Consider the following 19,072-nt stretch of genomic DNA (forward strand, 5'->3'; position numbering starts at 1 on the left):
ACAATGCCTTGCATATAGCAGATGCTCAATAAATGTTTGAATGAATGGATAGTGGTTTTGCCTAGAGAGAAGAGGAAAAGGAAGAAGTGATAGTACTTCATAACAAGATATCTACATGCCAACAATTAAGTGGGTACAGCACCTTAACGAAGCCTGGCTACTGATCCTGACATAAGAAGACCAACAGGATTTACCCAACTAAAGATCAATCCATGACATCAACAAGAATGTTTCCCGCACTAAATAAAGTTCACCGCATTTAATTATAAATGGATTACTAATCTTACTGTACACAAAAGGCATCTCATTCTTATGGCTTCATGGGTGATAGATAAATCCATATGGTCTTTGCTACTCTAGTTAAATTCATCAGTGCTAAAGAGAAGTAGCTCTCCTATTCTACCAATATTCAGCTGAACTACTATTTTTTTGCACCATGTTTCAAACCTGTTTTGGTTTATTAAGATTTCAAGACCTCCACTGGAATCTACTAATACCTAAACTCCGTGTGGATTTCACAAATCCTGCGAAGCAAATATTTTCAGAGAGAAAAAAACTGAGAAGCTCCTAGCTAGAAGTTACATTTGCGTTTGACACTGCTGAGTATCACAGGCTACATACAAGCATAATGAAGCAACTGGAAAGAACATCATATATTGAAGGGGAAAAGCTTACTCCTAATCTCAAAGGTCACAAAAGCAGAAAGTGGGAACCAAAAAGACAGTTCTAATATTTACAAAAGACCATTAACACACAGATAAGCTGAAGCCTATTTTAGAATAACTAATGCTAATGAGAAAGTCCTTTGTATTCATATCCTAGAATTCTCTCTCTCTAAAACAACCACTTTTTCTATATCATCATACTTCCCCAAAATACCTCTATCTCCAGATTGATTTTCCATTCTATACTACATTAAAAACTCAGTTGTGCATGATACTGTGCACAATGCAGTCCAAGAGCCATGACAGTATCAGCTCCATTCCATTAAACTTAAAGGGAAATGCACTCCAGTAAGGAAGGATTGACATGGGTGAGTAAAGCATTTCTATTTTAATATCAAAATGGCAGAACAAAGCCACACGACTAGGCCAAAAAACTAGTTTTCTAGCCTTAGTATTGTTGTTACCTTTCTAAACAACAAACGTTCAATACCTGTTTTGATGATTCCAACAAAAAAGCAGCTGAAAAGAATAAAAATAAAATAAAACGATAACCATATGATTACTTTTATTGATATTTACAATTTAATTTTGAATTTAAATTCCTCCAAATGGACAAAAATATTTGATGTTATCTGGACAAAGAAGAAAGGTTTGGGCCCCCATTCAGTTAAAACATTCAAATACTGGCTGACGAACATGACGGTAGGTTTTTAAAAGAAAGAATATTGCCTAGGGAAATTTTACCCTGATTAAGAGATTAACTAAAGGAAAGACATCTGTCTTTGGCACATCTAGCAAAAAGGCGAATTGAGGACTTACTTGAAGTATAGGTCTTTGAAGGTGAAGTGCGTTTCCACGATGCCTGTGGTCTTCACTCTTGTCCGCAGGACATCTTGCTGAGTTGGAATGTAGTTGGTTTGGGATATTCTATCCAAATCATTTAGGTAACTAAATAAAAAATACATTTATTTTTACCTGGTGAAGCCAACCATGTGCACAGCAAGTCAACAGACTAAACTATAAACTCATTCCTTACCAAAAGTAGATTCTGAACTTGTCACTAAAGTAGCAGAACAAAATCAGACCTGCAGTATCACAGAAATCATCATGAGAAAAAGCATGAACCTAGCACAGAACAATTAAAGTTCTATACATACCACACAAAAGTGGTTTTAATTCTACCAAAACTAAACTATGAGGGCCAATTAAAAACAACTATCGAGATGTTATTCTTATTAAAGAAAGATTCCTGAAATTTAATGCTAAATACTGAATCAACTGCGCATTGCACAGCACGAAAACAAAACCAAAACAAAAGCCCTCAGACATTTATAGTTAATGGATCATTTGTAGGCTCTGATGTTTGATAGGACATTAGAGAATGGTGTCTACATTACTAAAATTAAAATGAGAACTATTTTCCATTTTTCCATATTTCCTGTTTTCATTCATGAAATGGAAAACTTGTGGTTTTCTTAAAAATCTAAGTCCAAAAACAAATTGTAAGTATTCAGTGAAATAATTAAAAGACTGCTTCAAAGCTAAATTAAAATTCTGGTAATTTCAGGGTTTCTCAAGATTTTTTGGCTAGGGGCGCCTGGGTGGCTCAGTTGGTTAAGCATCCGACTTCAGCTCAGGTCATGATCTCACACATGGCTCGTGAGTTCAAGCCCCACATCAGGCTTGCTGCTGTCAGCACAGAGCCTGGAGCCTGCTTGGAATTCTCTCTCCCTCTCTCTCTGCCCCTCCCCAGCTCGCACACTGTCTCTCTGTCTCTCAAATAAAAATAAACGTTGAAAAAACATTTTAAGATTTTTTTGGCTAGAAAACTGAAGAACAGGTGGCACCATTATAAGTGAATCATTAACGAGCTTCTATAAAACTAAGTACTACTATTAATGTTAAGGAATTAGTCAAGCCTCAACCAAAACTCAGGGGGGAAAAAACTCTATAAATCACATGTTCTCTGGTGTAGTTGGATGATTCAGAGCTCAACGAAGTATGATTTTTTTTAAAAAAAGGTAATAATTACAATCTACCTTTCATGACTATTGGGAGAATTATTGAAACTACCAACATTTGCAACTAAAACATATTAAAAGATCCTTGTTTCTAAAGTTAAGTTTTCATTTAAATAATAACTAAGTTTTTCAAATATAATTTAACTTTTTCAGGGTGCCAGGGTGGCTCAGTCAGCTAAGGGTCCAACTTCAGCTCAGGTCATGATCTCAGTTTGTGGGTTCGAGCCCGGTGTCAGGCTCTGGGCTGACAGCTCACAGCCTGGAGCCTGCTTCAGATTCTGTCTCCCTCTCTCTCTGTCCCTCCCCAACTCACACTCTGTGTCTCTCTCATTTTCTCAAAAATAAACATTAAAAAATTTTTAATTTAACTTCTTCCTAGAACAAATTAGAAGAATATGAAAATAGATTATTGAAGAAAATACCTTAATGCTCAGAAGTGCCTTCAATTAATACAGAAATGCATACAGGTACCAAGAACTCACCAAGCCCCCAAAAGGCACATTCAAAAAATACATCCTGGATACAGGTCGTATAAATAAACGTATTGTAAAAGAAGCAAAATAGGATAGCATGTAATAGCCTAGCACAAGTATCAATTACAAATTCTCTAAATATGTAACATTTAAGAGAATTTCCTTGACAAATAGACGCTTTGACTTCCTTCCAAGACTCAACATTCTCTTTCTGTACAAAGTCTACTATTGTGATCTGGCAAAAGATTTATAAGTGATGACTAGTACCAGAGAAATCCATAGTGCAGCCCAGTCACAGAGCTGGGTGCATAAAAAGGGATATCACTATTCTAATTTCCCTCACTAGCTGGCAAAGTCCTTATGCAGAGGGAACTTAAACTGCATTGGAAGAGATCCCAGATCCAGCTGCAAAAGATTTCTCTATTTCATTTACTTATTATAAACTAACACGGAGTTACTTTTCATCGTGCCAATTCTCCCATTTACATTTCAAGAGGAAACATTTTTCTCCAAGTCATACAAAATGACCACGGGCTATATAGCCCTAAACTGAAACCATCTTTACAAGAGATACTATAGACTTCTAAGAGTGTCTGTTACTTAAATGTTTCCTTATGGACAATGAACTTTGTTAGGGTCACCAAATTATTTTCTGTTATAGTTTCACAGGGAAAAATTACTTACTATGAAGCAGAATCATTAAGCTGATACTCCCTGGATCTGCTGAAGCAAGCTTGCACCCCACCATCTCGCCATAACCGTTTAATCACTCCTGCTAGTTCTGGAGTCATGACTCCTTCTTCAGCACTGCCAGCCAAAACAAATAATTGCCGGGCATCATCCTGAAAAAAGCAATTAAGAAAGAGAGACAAATGATTCTCCATTTCTTAAAGATCTGACGAGAGTCTCTGTAAAACACACACATACACAGGGCTGCCTGGGTGGCCCAGCGGTTAAGCGTCTGATTCAGCTCAGGTCATGATCTCATGGTCTGTGAGTTCAAGTCCTCTTCAGATCCTCTGTCTCCCTCTCTCTCTGCCCCTTACCTGCTTACTCACTCTCTCTCAAAAATACACACACACACACACACACACACACACACACACACACTGTATGTTATGTTATTTCAAGAGAGGTATTAAAGAGACCTTTCCAGGCAGGGCAGTCTGAGAGAATTTACAATGAAGTCATTCCCCCTATTCACTCCATTATAGTTAGACGTGCAGAGCTAAGGTGAGGAATTATTTCAGTCCCTCTACCACATACCACCATCCCCTGAAAAGATCTCTTCTGACTACCCTACAAATCACCCTGGTTAATCATGATTTTTAACAGAAAAAACTGGTCTGTGAGATGGGCACATAGAACATATTCCCATTCTGTTAAAGGAAGCCTACAATAAAAACAGAAATGAATAAACTAACATGTAAGAGGTAAAGTCTAAACATGTCAGAGCAAGTAAAACATTAATTGTATTTAAGGAAAAAGTGTTCTCTTCCCCTCCGGCTCAGACAGAAGAACAGGAAGAAGAGGAAATTGAGATAGTTAAGAAGTCTGGAAGCCTAGTGGGGGAAATAAATCCCTCAGAGAAAAATTCAGTTTCTAGATTCCCCAAGGAGTAATAATCCTCTGAGAGAAAGGGAAAAAAAAATAAAGAGGAAAAAAAAAGTTACAAAGAGATCTGATCAAAACTCATGAGTCAAAGACAGAGCTTTGTAAGTAGTTATAGTTTTTAAACCTGAAACATGTGAGCTGCAGAGAAGACAGAAAAGGGCTATGAGAACTCTTGATTGTTTTTGCTTTATTCTACCCACCCTTACTTGTTTAAAACTCAACTAAGTTTAACACTAAACTAAGGTCTCAATCTTAAAAAAAAAAAAAAGATTAAAAAGAAGAATTTGTGGAGTGCCTGGCTGGCTCCATCAGTAGACCATGCAACTCTTGATCTCGGGGTTGAGTTCAAGCCCCATATTGAGTGTAGAGTACTTAAGAAATAAAATTAAATCTTAAATAAATAAACCCAGGTCTCATGGGATGCTTTTCCACCTCAAATCTCACATTTATCTTCCTCAAGAGATTTCCAAATAACTATTAAAATCAGATACTAAAGAACACATATACTGGTTAAAGAAAAAATAAAGGGGGAAGAGGAGCAATCAATTGTATCAGTAAGTAGTCATTATGAAAATAAACTAGCAAGCAAAAAAGCATTTCAGACCACAGGTGAAATCACAACCCCAAACTCCTAAGACCTCTGTGTTCCCAAAACTCATGCACCCACCTAAGCAAAACAAAACTAACCATGCCAAATTTGGGGTCTTCAGCCTTAAAAACTTTTGCCAAGTAACAGCCCTCCTCTATAAGATGCTTTTCTGCATTCTTTCAAGTAATACTTTAGGCTCATCCCTAAGAAACTTCATCTAACATGTATATTACCCTCCTCTCTTTTCAAAGATAAAAATTTTATTTTCTTTTAGGTTGATTGATTTCTTTTTGAGAGAGAGAGGGAGCGAGCAGGGGAGGGGCAGAGAGAGGAGAGAGAGAATCCCAAGCAGGCTCTGTGCTATCAGATAAATAAAGGCACCCCATTTATTTAAAATTTTTATTTTTGGGGAGCCTGGGTGGCTCAGTCAGTTAAGCGTCCAACTCTTGATTTCCACTCAGGTCAGGATCTCATGGTTCATGAGTTCAAGCCCCATTAGCCTGCTTGGGATTCTTTCTCTCTCTCTCTCTCTCTCTCTCTCTGTCTCCCTCCCTCTCTCCCTCCCCCCCCCCCTCTCTCTCCCCCTACCCCTCCCCTGCTTGTGCTCTGTCTCAAAATAAATAAACTTAGGAAAAAAATTTAAATAAAGAAACAAATGACTGAGGGAAGCTGAAAAAGTACACTGATTGGCAAACATAATACTGAGCATGTCCTTCTATGTATATATAGTATTGTGCTTTATTTAACATGTGAAGACTTTATAGTCTATTCTGAAATTTGAACTATACTCATGCAGGTATTCAAAAACATCAATAAGCATTACTTTTTAAAATACTACAATTCTAGCTTTAGAAACTTTATTAACAGAGAGAGAGCGAGCACTATAGCTACATATTTTTGCTGTCCTGACTTTGTAAACACTGCTTTAAGAAGCAACACTTTTTCCTGACCACTTAATCTCTTCCACTGACCTACTCTTGCTTCCCACAATAAACCCTCTTTACAGGCCTTTAAGGAGACCTCTCTTGGGGCACCTGGGTGGCTCAGTCGGCTGGGCACCCAACTTCAGCTCGGGTCATGATCTCACAGCTCCTGAGTTCGAGCCCCACATCAGGTTCTCTGCTGTCAGCATGTAGCCCACTTTGGTTCCTGTCTCCCTCTCTGCTCCTCCCCAGCTCAGGCTTTCTATCTCAAAAATAAATAAAAAGATCAAAAAAAAAATTTTTTTTAAAGAGGCCTCTCTTTACAATGAACTTCATATCTCTACCCTTAAGCAGATATGAAAAAGCAACCTACCCGCCATCCAGCTCTATTCTTGTCCATTCACTCTCTAACCAACCAAAGAAACTGGACAAGGATAAGTGAGGAATTATAAATATAAACCTTTACATATGGAAGAAAAAGAGAAACTTCAAAAAAATTATGTAGGGTTGTAGATTAGGATGGGTGGATGCTGGAAAGCTAGGTGATTCAGGAAGCCTTAACAGGCATTAAGATGTTGACTACGTCTGGTGACACAGGAGTGTTAGGACCAAACGATTAATGACACAGATCTGACAAAGGAAAGAAATGAAAGGAGGTCATTTAAACTATGGTCTGAATGTCTGTGTCCCTCCAAAATTCATGTGTTGAAAACTTAACGCCCAATGTCATAGTATTAGGAGTTGGGGCCTTTGGGAGGTACCTTGGTCAGGAGGGTGAAGGCCCCACGAATGGGATTAGTGTCCTTATTAAAGGGATGCCAAGGAGTTTCCTTCTCCTTCTGCCATGTGAGGACACAGTGAAAAGTCTGCAACTGAAGAGGGCCCTCACCTGACCACGCTGGCACTCTGATCTCACACCTCCAGCCTCCAGAAGTGTGTGTGATAAATATCTGTTGTCTATAAGCTACTCCGTCTGTATTTTGTTACAGCAGCGCAATTGAACTAAGACAGAAATCATCAACTGTATATGGTGACAAAGCAGTGTGAGGACACAAACATTAATAACAGCTAATTTGACAATGGAAAGAAAAGAAAGGAGGAAGGATGATTAAGAGATATAAAGGACAGATGGTGATAGATAAAGGAAGAAACAAAGAGAAGGAGTAAATAACTGAGATGGAGTAAAAGCCAACAAAGAGAGGGAAGGGACTAAATACAGTGGTACTGACCAGTTATCGTATATGGCAAACATGACAGAGATGGAGAGTTAGGTGACCGGAAGGGATGAGAAAAGGGAGGAAAAAAATAAGAACACTGGGGAGAGCTGGGGGGAAGAGGAAAGAAAGGAAAAGAAATGAAAAGCAGGAGGTAGAGAAGGGATGGAAAGATGTAAGACAAAAATGCTTTGTTTACTCTTGCATTCACTAGCATACTTTCCCCTCTCAGACGCTTAGAGAAACAAAGTCTTCAATTTTTGTGATATGGCAGCTTTTTACAAAACATAAAAGTCGTGCCTCACACATTTCCTCATCCCCTGTTTTGCTACTCTTGTCTCCAATCATTTTACAACCTTTTCCCTGGCTCCTCTTCCCTTACTCCACTTCTAAGATTCCTAGTCAAATACCATCGAATTATGACCATCCTTTTGTAATTTCTCCCATCAACAATTTCCCCACTTATTTACTGAATATTAATCTGCACTAATAACTTATTATTTGATAAGTTGAGAGTAGGTAAGAATTCCTAAGCTAGTTCACAGACACAGAGGCTTTGCTTTTCCAGGCAGAGCCTCCTTTTATTGTCCATAGCGCCTAGGAATAACACTCTGAACACAGCGAATGTCTGCCTTAGGTCTAGGAAATCATTCTATACATTACAAGCCTTCTCTTAGACAATACAGACTTGGACTATATAAAAGATCTCCCACCTTCATTTTAGCCCTCTTCCCACTGCACCAAACATTCTAATTGACAAACAAGAATTACATAGTGCACGAAGTGTTATAATTAATCAACATAACTTTTGAATATCTGACATGTGTAGTTATCATCCTAGGACATCGTATCATCCAATTCTATAGGCTGTAGTCCGATGCAGTATAGGGATATAGTACCATTGAATACCTAAAAATCGCCCCTAAAATTTTGACTTAGTGTCCATGTCCTTATCAAGTTTACTTTGGGAGACTGATTTTGTCTTTTATCTTTACACCTCAGGAGTCAGAGGCACCTCTTTTAGATTATTTCAACTTATTAGCATTTACTACTATAAAATAAAAGTAAACAGTGCTATAAAAGAAGTGAATAAAAGAATTATCACAGAAACCTACAGTATACCCACAGAATCCCATTTCCTTGACTTTTCTTTGTGGTGGTAATCTAATATCTTCTAAAGCTGGTTGCTAATACTTCTCAAATGAGCAACCGTATTTTGCTACATCTTATCTTGTTGCTTACGTTCATTTCCCTAAAACATGAAGCAAATTTTGCCTAACTGCATCTACTCAAAGGGAGCAAGTGAAGAGGAAATGAGAAACACTTACTGCTCTGGCAGCTTCCCCAAAGTCAATCTTTAGCCGTCCCATGGCTCTTATGATTGCAATGATGGACTGTATGGTATTGCTGTAGACAACTACTTTATATTGTTTACATTCTTCCTCCGAATAGCCATCCTCATGAATGATTCTTTAAAAAGAAAACCATAGATCATTACCACGGACATAAAATAAAAAGATACTACAGACTTCCACGCATTATGAGGAAGTGTAGTTTTACAAAAGGCCATGTTCCAACTTACTTCATCTGTTTCACGATGGTGCTTTTACCAGATTCTCCGGCACCTGAAAGAAACAAAAACCAGACTTTGAATTCACTTGTAATTGAACAAAGTATGAAATCGACACAAGGGATAATTCTAGACTAATGGAAACCACAGGTCCTAGGGCAAACTTAGGTGAGGCTTTCTATCAAGAAAAACTACTAAACTGGGGTGCCTGGGTGGCTCAGTCAGTTAAGCCACTTCCACTCAGGTCATGATCTCCCGGCTCAAGGGTTCAAACCCCACGTCAGGCTCTATTAGAGCTGACAGCTTGTAGCCTAGAGCCTGTTTCAGATTCTGTGTCTCCCTCTCTCCCCTGTTCATGCTGTCTCTCTCTCTCAAAATAAACATTAAAAAAAAAAAAAAAAGAAAACTACTAAACTTTCCTATTAGAGTTTTTTACTTTCTTAGCATAACTTAGCAACCAAATATAATCACTGAAAGTAATCCCAGGACCTATTTGATATCATTTGTGTAAAGTAGGCATGCTCAAGGAGATATGGCAATGTAAACACCTCTAGGAACTCATCCTCTACACAAAACATCATGATGTAGAAAATAAACACAGGTAAAAATGAAATGATTAGTTTTTGGCCTATTCGCTTTTATTAATTCCTCTGTCAACATCCATGGATCTGAGGAATGTTCCAAGAGCAATCCTCTCAGCCATGTGGCTAGAGTTCAAAATAGAAACACAGGAGCCGTTGCTTCCACTGCTTTTTTTCTCTATATATGCTCTCAAAACCACATTTCCCCCGTCTGCAAGCTGGAATCACTTTAATGATCACCAATGTCAGATGAGTCCTCCGAACGTGTTATTTCACCTGCATTTCCCACATTTTTTATTAATTAATTAATTAATTAATTAATTCTCCCACCTTCCAAGATGCCTATATCATACCACCTCTTCTCTCTCTCAAACCTTACAAACTCTTTCCCACTTCTGACTCTCTGGTGATGATCTTTCCTCTCCCTTCTTGGAAAAATTAAAGCACTCAAGAAACTAGTTCATAACCAAATCCCATAACCAAATCCACCAATCTACCTGTACCCCTACTAATATTCTCTATCTTCATCAATGGATGAACGGTCTCTGCTAATGTCTAAGACTAATCCCTCCAATTGTACCCTAAACCACCTGATTTTACCTATTGACAATCTTGGCTACTGCAATTATCCCACGTCACTCATATGTGAAGTTCTCTCTTCCCACTGGGACACTCTCATCAGTATACAAACTTGTTGTAGTATCTTCCATTTTAAATCAACACACACCCCCATTCCAGCCTTTCCTGGACTCTGCACATATTCCTCTAACTACTACTCCATATTCTCTTTTCCTGAGTTGTCTATACCCATGTTCTCCGGTTCTGTACTTCCAATTCTCTCCTTAAGCCACCCCAACCAGATGTTCATATCTACCACTCTACTGAAACCACTTCTCATGGTGTCTAACAGCTTCCATTTTAACAAACCCAATGGTCAATTCTAGGTCCTCATCTTACCCAACCTCTTGCACAGAATTTGTCCAATGATGACTTCTCCCCTTGAAATATTTTCTTCACTAGGCAGGCTTCCAGACCCCATATTCTCCTCGTTTGACCCCTACCCCACTCCTCAGTCTCCTCCCTCTGGTCTCTGAATCCGAAAGGTTATAGTGTTTCAGCACTTCTTCCTTGGGCCCTTTTCTCTACCTACATTCATTCTTTAGGTCATTTCATCAAATCCCCTGGTCTTAAACACCATTTATAAATTGATAGCAATAGTTAATATCTGGGGTACACTGCGTGCCAGACGCTGTTCTAAGCCTTTTGCTTTTATTAACTCGTTTAATCCTCACAATAACCCAGTGAGGCAGACACTTATTTTCTCCATTTCATAGATGAGGTAAATGAAGCAGAGAGATGCCAAGTTAACTTGTCCACAATTAAAGCCAGTAAGTGGCAAAGCTGAAATATGTATTCACACAATTAGGCTCCAGTTGTTGGATACTGCTTCTATGCTAATGATTTCCAAATTTATATCTCTAACCTTGGTTCCAGAGTCATACATCTAAACCACCTACCTGATAAATCTCATTAATTTTTGAATAGGCACCTCAAACTTAAGATACCCAAAAGTGAGTTCCTGCTTTCTTACCCTTACCCCCAAACAAACCCTGCTCCACCCTGTTCTCATCTTAGTAAATACTAGCACTCGCCCAGTTGCTCAGGCCAAAAATGGTAGGTCACATGGAACTAATACACAGATAGAATGTAGGTACCAGTACCAACATGTATATCAAATATTAGTAAAGCTTAATTTTTGAAAAATAAATATATAGTTGTAACAGTTTCTTCTTATACCACATAGATTATCATAAGCACATTGGAAACCACAAGCCTGGATCACTATAAAAGCTTCCTAAATGGTCCAATGCCTGAGACCTTGCCTTTCCTATGGTCAGTTTTCCACTCAGTAGCTGCAATGAACTTTCAAAAGGTAAATCAAATCATGTCGCAAATCTGCCCCAAAACTCCTATGGTCTCCACAATTACAGCTGACCCTTGAATAACACAGGTTTGGACTACATAGGTCCATTTATACACATTTTTTTTCAATAAATGCAATACAGTACTGTAATATTTAAAAAAAAATTTTAACGTTTATTTATTTTTGAGACAGAGAGAGAGCACGAATGGGAGAGGGTCAGAGAGAGGGAGACACAGAATCTGAAACAGGCTCCAGGCTCTGAGCTGTCAGCACAGAGCCCGACGTGGGGCTCAAACTCACGGACCGCGAGATCATGACCTGAACCGAAGTCAGCCACTTAACCGACTGAGCCACCCAGGCGCCCCAGTACTGTAATATTTTAATAACATTTTCTTTTCTCTAGTTTACTTTATTGTAAGAATACAGAAAATAATACACATAACACAAAAAATGTGTTTATTATTTGTTACTGGTAAGACTTCCAGTCAATCGTAGGCTACTAGGGAGTGCCTGGGTGGCTTGGTCAATTGAGTATGGGACTCTTGGTTTCAGCTCAGGTCATGATCTCACAGTTTGGGAGTTCAAGTCCCACATCAGGCTATGTGCTGACAGTGCAGAGCCTGCTTGGGATTCTCTGTATCCCTCTCTCCATATCCCTTCCCTGCTCTTGCTCTCTCTCAAGATAAATAAGTAAATAAATTTAAAAAAATAGTAGGCTTTTAGTAGTTAAGTTTTGGGGGAGTCAAAAAGTTATACACAGGTTTTTCAGTATGCAGGGTGGGGTGGGGGTATTAGTACCCCTATGCCATGTCATTCAAGGGTCAACTGTACACTCAAATTAAAATCCATGGGCAGGGGCACCTGGGTGGCTCAATCGGTTGAGCATGTGACTCTTGGTTTCAGCTCAGGTCATGATCTCAGGGTTTCGTGAGTTCAAGCCCCACATCAGGCTCCACGCTGTGGCATCACAGAGCCTGCTTGGGATTCTCTCTCTCTCTCTCTCTCTCTCTCTCTCTCTCTGCCCCTCCCCAATTTGTACTGTCTCTGTCTAAATAAATAAATAAATAACTTTAATTTTAAAAAAATCCATGGGCAAGAAGGTGAAACAAGCTCTGGTCCCTGCCTACCACTTTACCCTCAATTCCTATCATTCTCCACTTTGTTCTCTCTGCTCTTGTCAGACCAGCTTTCTTGCTCTTCTTCCAACATACCAAACTGGTCCTCAGTGAGCTAGATCCTGACTCATGCTCCCTGGCATTTACTATTCCCTCTGACTGGAAAGTCTTTGCAAGAGTTTCTTCTTCCCTCAGAACAGCCTTCCCTGATTAATCCATCTAAACAGTCCCCACCCCATCACTCTCTCTCTTACTCTAGGTTATATTTTTTCAAAGCACTGATCAGTTCTTCACATCACAGATTTGTTCATTTCCTATCTCACTAGACTATAAACCCCATGAAGGTTTAGTCATCTCTGTATTCCCAGGACCTAGAACTGGCCATGACATAAATTGGCTAGCAAATAAATATTCTGGAACAGATAAATTACTAATGCTTAATAAGCACAATCCTTTACTAAATATTTCTCAACTCTACCAACCAAAACTGTTAGTTAAAACAAAATTCAAATAATTTGAAAATTCCAGGAATCTACATTTTTACATACTCAAAAAGGACATTTCTGTCCGACTTTATCTCTGCTCTTATCATCTAACCAATAATTAGGGGTAGCACTAAATATTCATATAACACAAAGAATTTTTTTTAATTTTATTTTTTTAATTTACATCCAAATTAGTTAGCATACAGTCCAACAATGATTTCAGGAGTAGATTCCTTAGTGCCCCTTACCCATTTAGCCCATCTCCCCTCCCACAACCTCTCCAGTAACCCTCTGTTTGTTCTCCAATATTTAAGAGTCTCTCATGTTTTGTCCCCCTCCTTGTTTTTATATTATTTTTGCTTCCCTTCCCTTATGTTCATCTGTTCTGTATCTTTATTTTTTTTTTAATTTTTTTTTTCAACATTTATTTATTTTTTGGGACAGAGAGAGACAGAGCATGAATGGGGGAGGGGCAGAGAGAGGGAGACACAGAATCAGAAACAGGCTCCAGGCTCTGAGCCATCAGCCCAGAGCCTGACGCGGGGCTCGAACTCACGGACCACGAGATCGTGACCTGGCTGAAGTCGGACGCTTAACCGACTGCGCCACCCAGGCGCCCCTGTCCTGTATCTTTAATGACACTGTTAGAAAAAAGTGCTTTCTCCCATAGATATCTAAAAAAAAACCTGAGGCATCTGGGTGGCTCAGTCAATTAAGCATCCAACTCTTGACTTCTGCTCAGGTCATGATCTCATGGCTTCAGGACTTCGAACTCTTGTGTAAGAGCCTGGGATTGTCCCTCTCCCTGCCCCTCCCCTGCCTGAACTCTGTCTCTCTCAAAATAAATAAATGAACTTAAGAAAATTTAAAAAAAATTTTAAATGATTCAATTCTGGAGAAGAGAATACAAAAGCATACCAGGTATATTTTAAATACTAGTTTAAAACACAGAATTCCTAGATGACCCCATGTTAGCAACAGCTACTAAATTAACTAGGAAAAATAGAAATAAATGAAGTAACGTGCACATTTTTTAATATATTGAAAGCAGGATTTCTATCATTTATGTTGGACTGAATGAAATAATCAATGAGTCTATTATTCTCAGAACCAATTTCTACCCATTTCATTAAGGTCCACCCTATGAAGGTGGTGATTTTATTTATTTTTAAAGCTTTATTTTATTTTTGAGAGAGACAGAGACAGCACAAGTAGGGGAGAGGCAGAGAGAGAGGAGAGAGAGAATCCCAAGCCAACTCTGCACTGCTAGCACAGAGCCCAATGGAGGGCTTGAACTCACAAACCCTGAGACCATGACCTGAGCCGAAACAAAGAGACGCTTAACCGACTGAATCCACGCACCCCTGAAGGTGACGATTTTAAAAAAGTATGTTGCCCTGCTTCTCATGTTTCCAAGGTTCCCTGATAAAATGTCAGTTTGTCCTTCTCTTTACTATCACACTACATATATTCATCCAAGCTTTTACTAGGCATCCAGTTCCACCTCTTAAAGGCACCTCTTACTGACCACAGAACTAAACAGAGGATGTATTTTATTGGGTGTTCCAGGGCATTTTGTGCAAAGAATGAATTGCTTTATACCAAAAGTCTTTGACCATTCAGCTTCTAGATCAGCAAGAAAAGTGCCACCATCTTACCTGTCTTCCAAGTACGAAATCTAAGAATCATCTGGAACCCACTCACTCTTCTCTCCTTACATCAAGCTGTAACAAAATCTCTCTTCTTATGCATTTCTCAAATGAATCCTTTCTACTCCTCACAGGGCTGAGCCTGACAGTGTTTACTATTACGTTACTGCTGAAATTTCTCAAACTTCTAGCTCAAAGCCCCTCTTTCTTATCATTTCCAAATGGCACTAATAACTCTCTAAATTCTTCTAACATTTTCTATAACCCTTTCTTATTAGGTCTGAACTCTTAATTTTTACCTCAATCCTCTTGTGTTCCATTGCTTTGGTAGTAAGTTTCCTCTCTAATAACATCTTGCTCTTAGGCCTTCCCAAAACTGCTTCCCATGTCTCATCTCCCTCCCCCAATACATATTACATGATGTTTGGAACTTTCCTAATTTTATTCACTTTTTTTTTTTTTTTAAATCTATCTTCCTTTAAAACTCATCACAAATTTGGAGCGCCTGGGTGGCTCAGACGGTTAAGCAGTTCACTTCAGCTTGGTCACAATCTCATGGTTCATGAGTTCAAGCCCCACATCAGGCTCTCTACTGTCAGAACAGAGCCCACTTTGGATCCTCTGTCCCCTTCTCGTTCTCTCTCTCTCTCTCTCTGTCCCTCAAAATAAATAAACTTAAAAAGAATTCACAAATTTAAGCAGATATTCATTTTCCCATCTTCAATCTACCACAATAAAAATATTAAGGAAACAAAGAATGGAATAGATACAAAGGAACTGCAAAGATACAACCTATAGCTTGGAGAGGGAGGAAGTAAAGAAGACTCTGTAGGCAGGAGGGATGGTAATGGTCAAGGTATAGGATACAGAGGGGAGAAAAGTCAGGAGGGAATGGAATCATTTCGACTTAGAAGACTCATCCTTAAAACAGTATGTATCTAAAGAACATCTCCTATAAAGAGGAAGAAAGGATTGGGGAGGGGAGGGGAGGGAAGTATGGAGATTTTTGAGAGAAAAAGGAGAAAAGGAGCCAAATTAGATGGTCTTATACAATAAAAGGAAGACAATCTGCAGAGGATAAAGGGGTAGAATTAATTTAGAAAATCTTATAAACAATCAAATAGAACAAGGTCAGATGAAAAACAATTCACCAGTATATACTCTACCATAAAATCATTATATTTACCTAAATACATCCCACATTTCATTCTTAAGGAGCTCCTGGTGAGGAGACACCATCACATGTTCCCCCTATTTCTTCCCATAACATAAATTATGGGCATGAAAAATGAGAGACAGTGACAATGTCTTTGCAAAACTTTTAAAGGCCAGTGAAGTGCTAATATAAGTAAATAATTATCATGAGCAAATACATTCAACTTACATACGCACTGATTTTAAAAAATTAATTAACCCTAGGGCACCTGGGTGGCTCAGTCAGTTGGGTATCCGACTTTGGCTCAGGTCATGATCTCAAAGTTTGTGGGTTCAGGCCCCACATCAGGCTCTGCGCTGGCAGCACAGGACCTGCTTGGGATTCTTTCTCTTTCTCTCTCTCTCTCTCTCCCTCTCCCTCTGTCCTTCCCCCACTCTCAATCTCTCTCAAAATAAACTTAAAAAAATTTTTAAAGAAATTAACCCTAAAAGATGGTTGATATTCAAAAACACAGTCACCCGATGTCTTCTCTTTCTTCTTTCATTTTGACTAAAAGAAACCTTACAGCCAGTCCAAGCAAGGTACATGAGTATATTATGCTTTTTTATACTCCTGTGCCTTCAGGCACAATGAATTTCCTTATCTGTAAAACAAGGGTCAATAGGAGATGTTCAGAACAGTACCTGGTACATAGTAGGCATTCAATAAATGTTAACCAGCTATTATTCGTGAATGCTGTTTTCACTGTTTTGAACACTACCAAGTAATATTAAGTCCCCAAAAGTTTAATTTAATAAAAACTCCCTAGATAGTGTATGTTGGTTCAAAATCCAGCAGAAATGGTATAACTACTTAGCAGCTATTTCACAATAATAAAACCCTAGATGGAGGCTGGATTTTCACACTACAACTGAAACTTAGAGCCTAAATGCCACAGCAAACTGTGTCAAAGCATTAATCATTTTCTCCACCCTACCATGAGGAACAAAAACACTCTCTTCTTTAAATATATTTTCAGCCCTTAGATACTCCTAACTACCTCTCCTCCCACACTTCTCACCCATCTGCACTTCTTACAGCTTTTCTTTGAACGTTCCTCAAAGGTTTTTGTACCACTATCATGGGTACTAGCAGTTATTCCAACAGCAACCCAAACATCTCCTTTTCCTTTTTCCTTTGTGGAGAAATCTTGAACTCCTAAAAGTTCAGCATTTTAAGTAGGGCATAGCCCCCTTTCTAGAGGTCTGCATAGCTAAGTCCCAATATGGCACTATTTTTAGACAATCTTCTAGCCAGTGCTAAACCAAGATACTCTTCTTGGTCTTTCTACAGCCCACCCATGCCCTCCCTTCCACCCCTTCCAGACACATGGGAGCATATGACTAGATCATGCATAGACAGCCTCCCACCCACAATAGGCTGAAAGCCTGATCAGAAAATATATTTGATTTTTCTAACTTCACTTAAAAAGATTTTTTTAGTCAATGATACCATGTCGTAATAAATTCAGTGGAAAAGCAGATTTTAGTGCTAGCTCTACAATGACTAGCTGTGTGACCTTGGACAAGTCACCTAACTTCACAATGCCTGTCTGTCTCCTTATACATAAAATGTGAAGGGCTTTGGCCTAGATTGCACTCTAACATTCTATGATTACAATTATTATAATGCTAAAAGTAGATTAAAACTCTACTTCTGACACACAGAGGCTTCAGATCAAACCACAGATCCACATCTTCCTATTTAACCCAACCATTCAAAATAGCTGCCATAATACAGTGATCAGCATGCTCTCCAATCACCCACTCCTGCTCAAGACTGGACAAAAAGTACAAAGAATTAAAGAGTGCAGCAATGTAAAGAAGTAAGAGTTATCTGGCAGCCAACCTTCTATATTTGTGTTCCAGGGTATTCTATAATTACATAGGCTCAAACTAACAGAACATTCAAGTTAGCAATTCAAGTTACATTGCTTTTCTTAAAAAAAAAAAAAAAACAAAAAACAAAAACAAAAACAAAAAAATATGAGTACCTCTAACTAAAGATCACAGCAGCAGTCCATGCTGTTTCTAATAATAAACTTATCTACTGCTCCCATTGATTTCTTTTTATTAACAGGCATAAGTAACTAACAAAATGAAAATTCAGATTAAAGTTAAAAATGACATTCGTTCAAAATGCTTTCCAAAGTACCATACTTAATACAAAAACCAGTTGCTCCCGAATCAGTAAAAGAAAAGGTTAGCAGAATTACAGACGGGAAAAACATTATGTAGCAAATAAAGATTGTTATTCATTTTTTTTTTTTAAACAAACATTCTCTCAAATGTGCCTGGAACTGGTGGACACAGAGACTTCAAATACAAAAAAAGGAATGTGTGGTCTCATGGAAAAGTTAGATCTATTTTTCTTATGAAATTAGTAAGTTTCCATAGCCTAAAATATCAGAATAATCACTTCACCCAGCCCCCTGTCCCTCCAAGCAAGCCATGCCTCTACATATGAACACCCTTGAAAACCTACTCAATTCAAACTACAGCTCTCTGCTGAAGCCGTCTCCATTCCCTCTCCACGGAGTTACTACTCCCACTCTGATGGCTGACACAGATTCTACCCTTTCGGCATGGGTCCCAGAGGTTAATTTCCAAAACTAAGTCCCAAACTATCATTCTAAGCCACTTCACCTCATTATCTCTAGCCAAGTCTGTCTACTCTAAAAAAAATTATTTGCTTGTCTTTCCAACTCCTAATCTCCTTGCTTTTCATAAACTGCTAATTGGTTTTCTTGATTTTGATTAAAATGGTAATGAAACTCTTTCTAGTAGGATCTGAAAACCCTTCCACATCTGTGTACTTCTCCCTTAAGGGCACGCAACGACGCTCAACCTGGTCCTACAGCTTAGTGTCAAACACCATAACACTAATATTTGGTCAAACTACTGTAATTACTTGGGTTTGAACCTGTTTAGGACTCCATTAGTCCTAAACTCAAAAGCACACTCCTAGAAAGCACAAAACAGTGCCTTCCTTCTTTTTGTGTTTCTACTCCCCCACCCCATCTAGGACAGAGTAGGCACATAATAGCTGTGGGAT

At 38.7% G+C, this 19,072-nt stretch overlaps 1 protein-coding gene across 1 annotated transcript in view; it reads right to left on the reverse strand.

Moving 5' to 3' along the window:
- GNAI3 (G protein subunit alpha i3) overlaps window positions 1-19,072 on the reverse strand; it is a 38,314-nt gene that overhangs the window by 8,620 nt on the left and 10,622 nt on the right. Inside the window, exons 2-5 of the mRNA XM_047082430.1 lie at window positions 9,082-9,124; window positions 8,828-8,969; window positions 3,844-4,001; window positions 1,485-1,613 (exon numbers count right to left, since the gene is read on the reverse strand). Of these exons, the coding sequence (XP_046938386.1) occupies window positions 1,485-1,613; window positions 3,844-4,001; window positions 8,828-8,969; window positions 9,082-9,124 (472 nt within the window). The remainder of the gene's footprint in view (window positions 1-1,484; window positions 1,614-3,843; window positions 4,002-8,827; window positions 8,970-9,081; window positions 9,125-19,072) is intronic.

This window comes from Lynx rufus, unplaced genomic scaffold (genome assembly GCF_022079265.1).
Source record: "Lynx rufus isolate CCGP_SWC_20201006 ecotype Redwood Valley unplaced genomic scaffold, mLynRuf1.p SCAF_2, whole genome shotgun sequence".
Taxonomy (NCBI): Eukaryota; Metazoa; Chordata; class Mammalia; order Carnivora; family Felidae; genus Lynx; species Lynx rufus.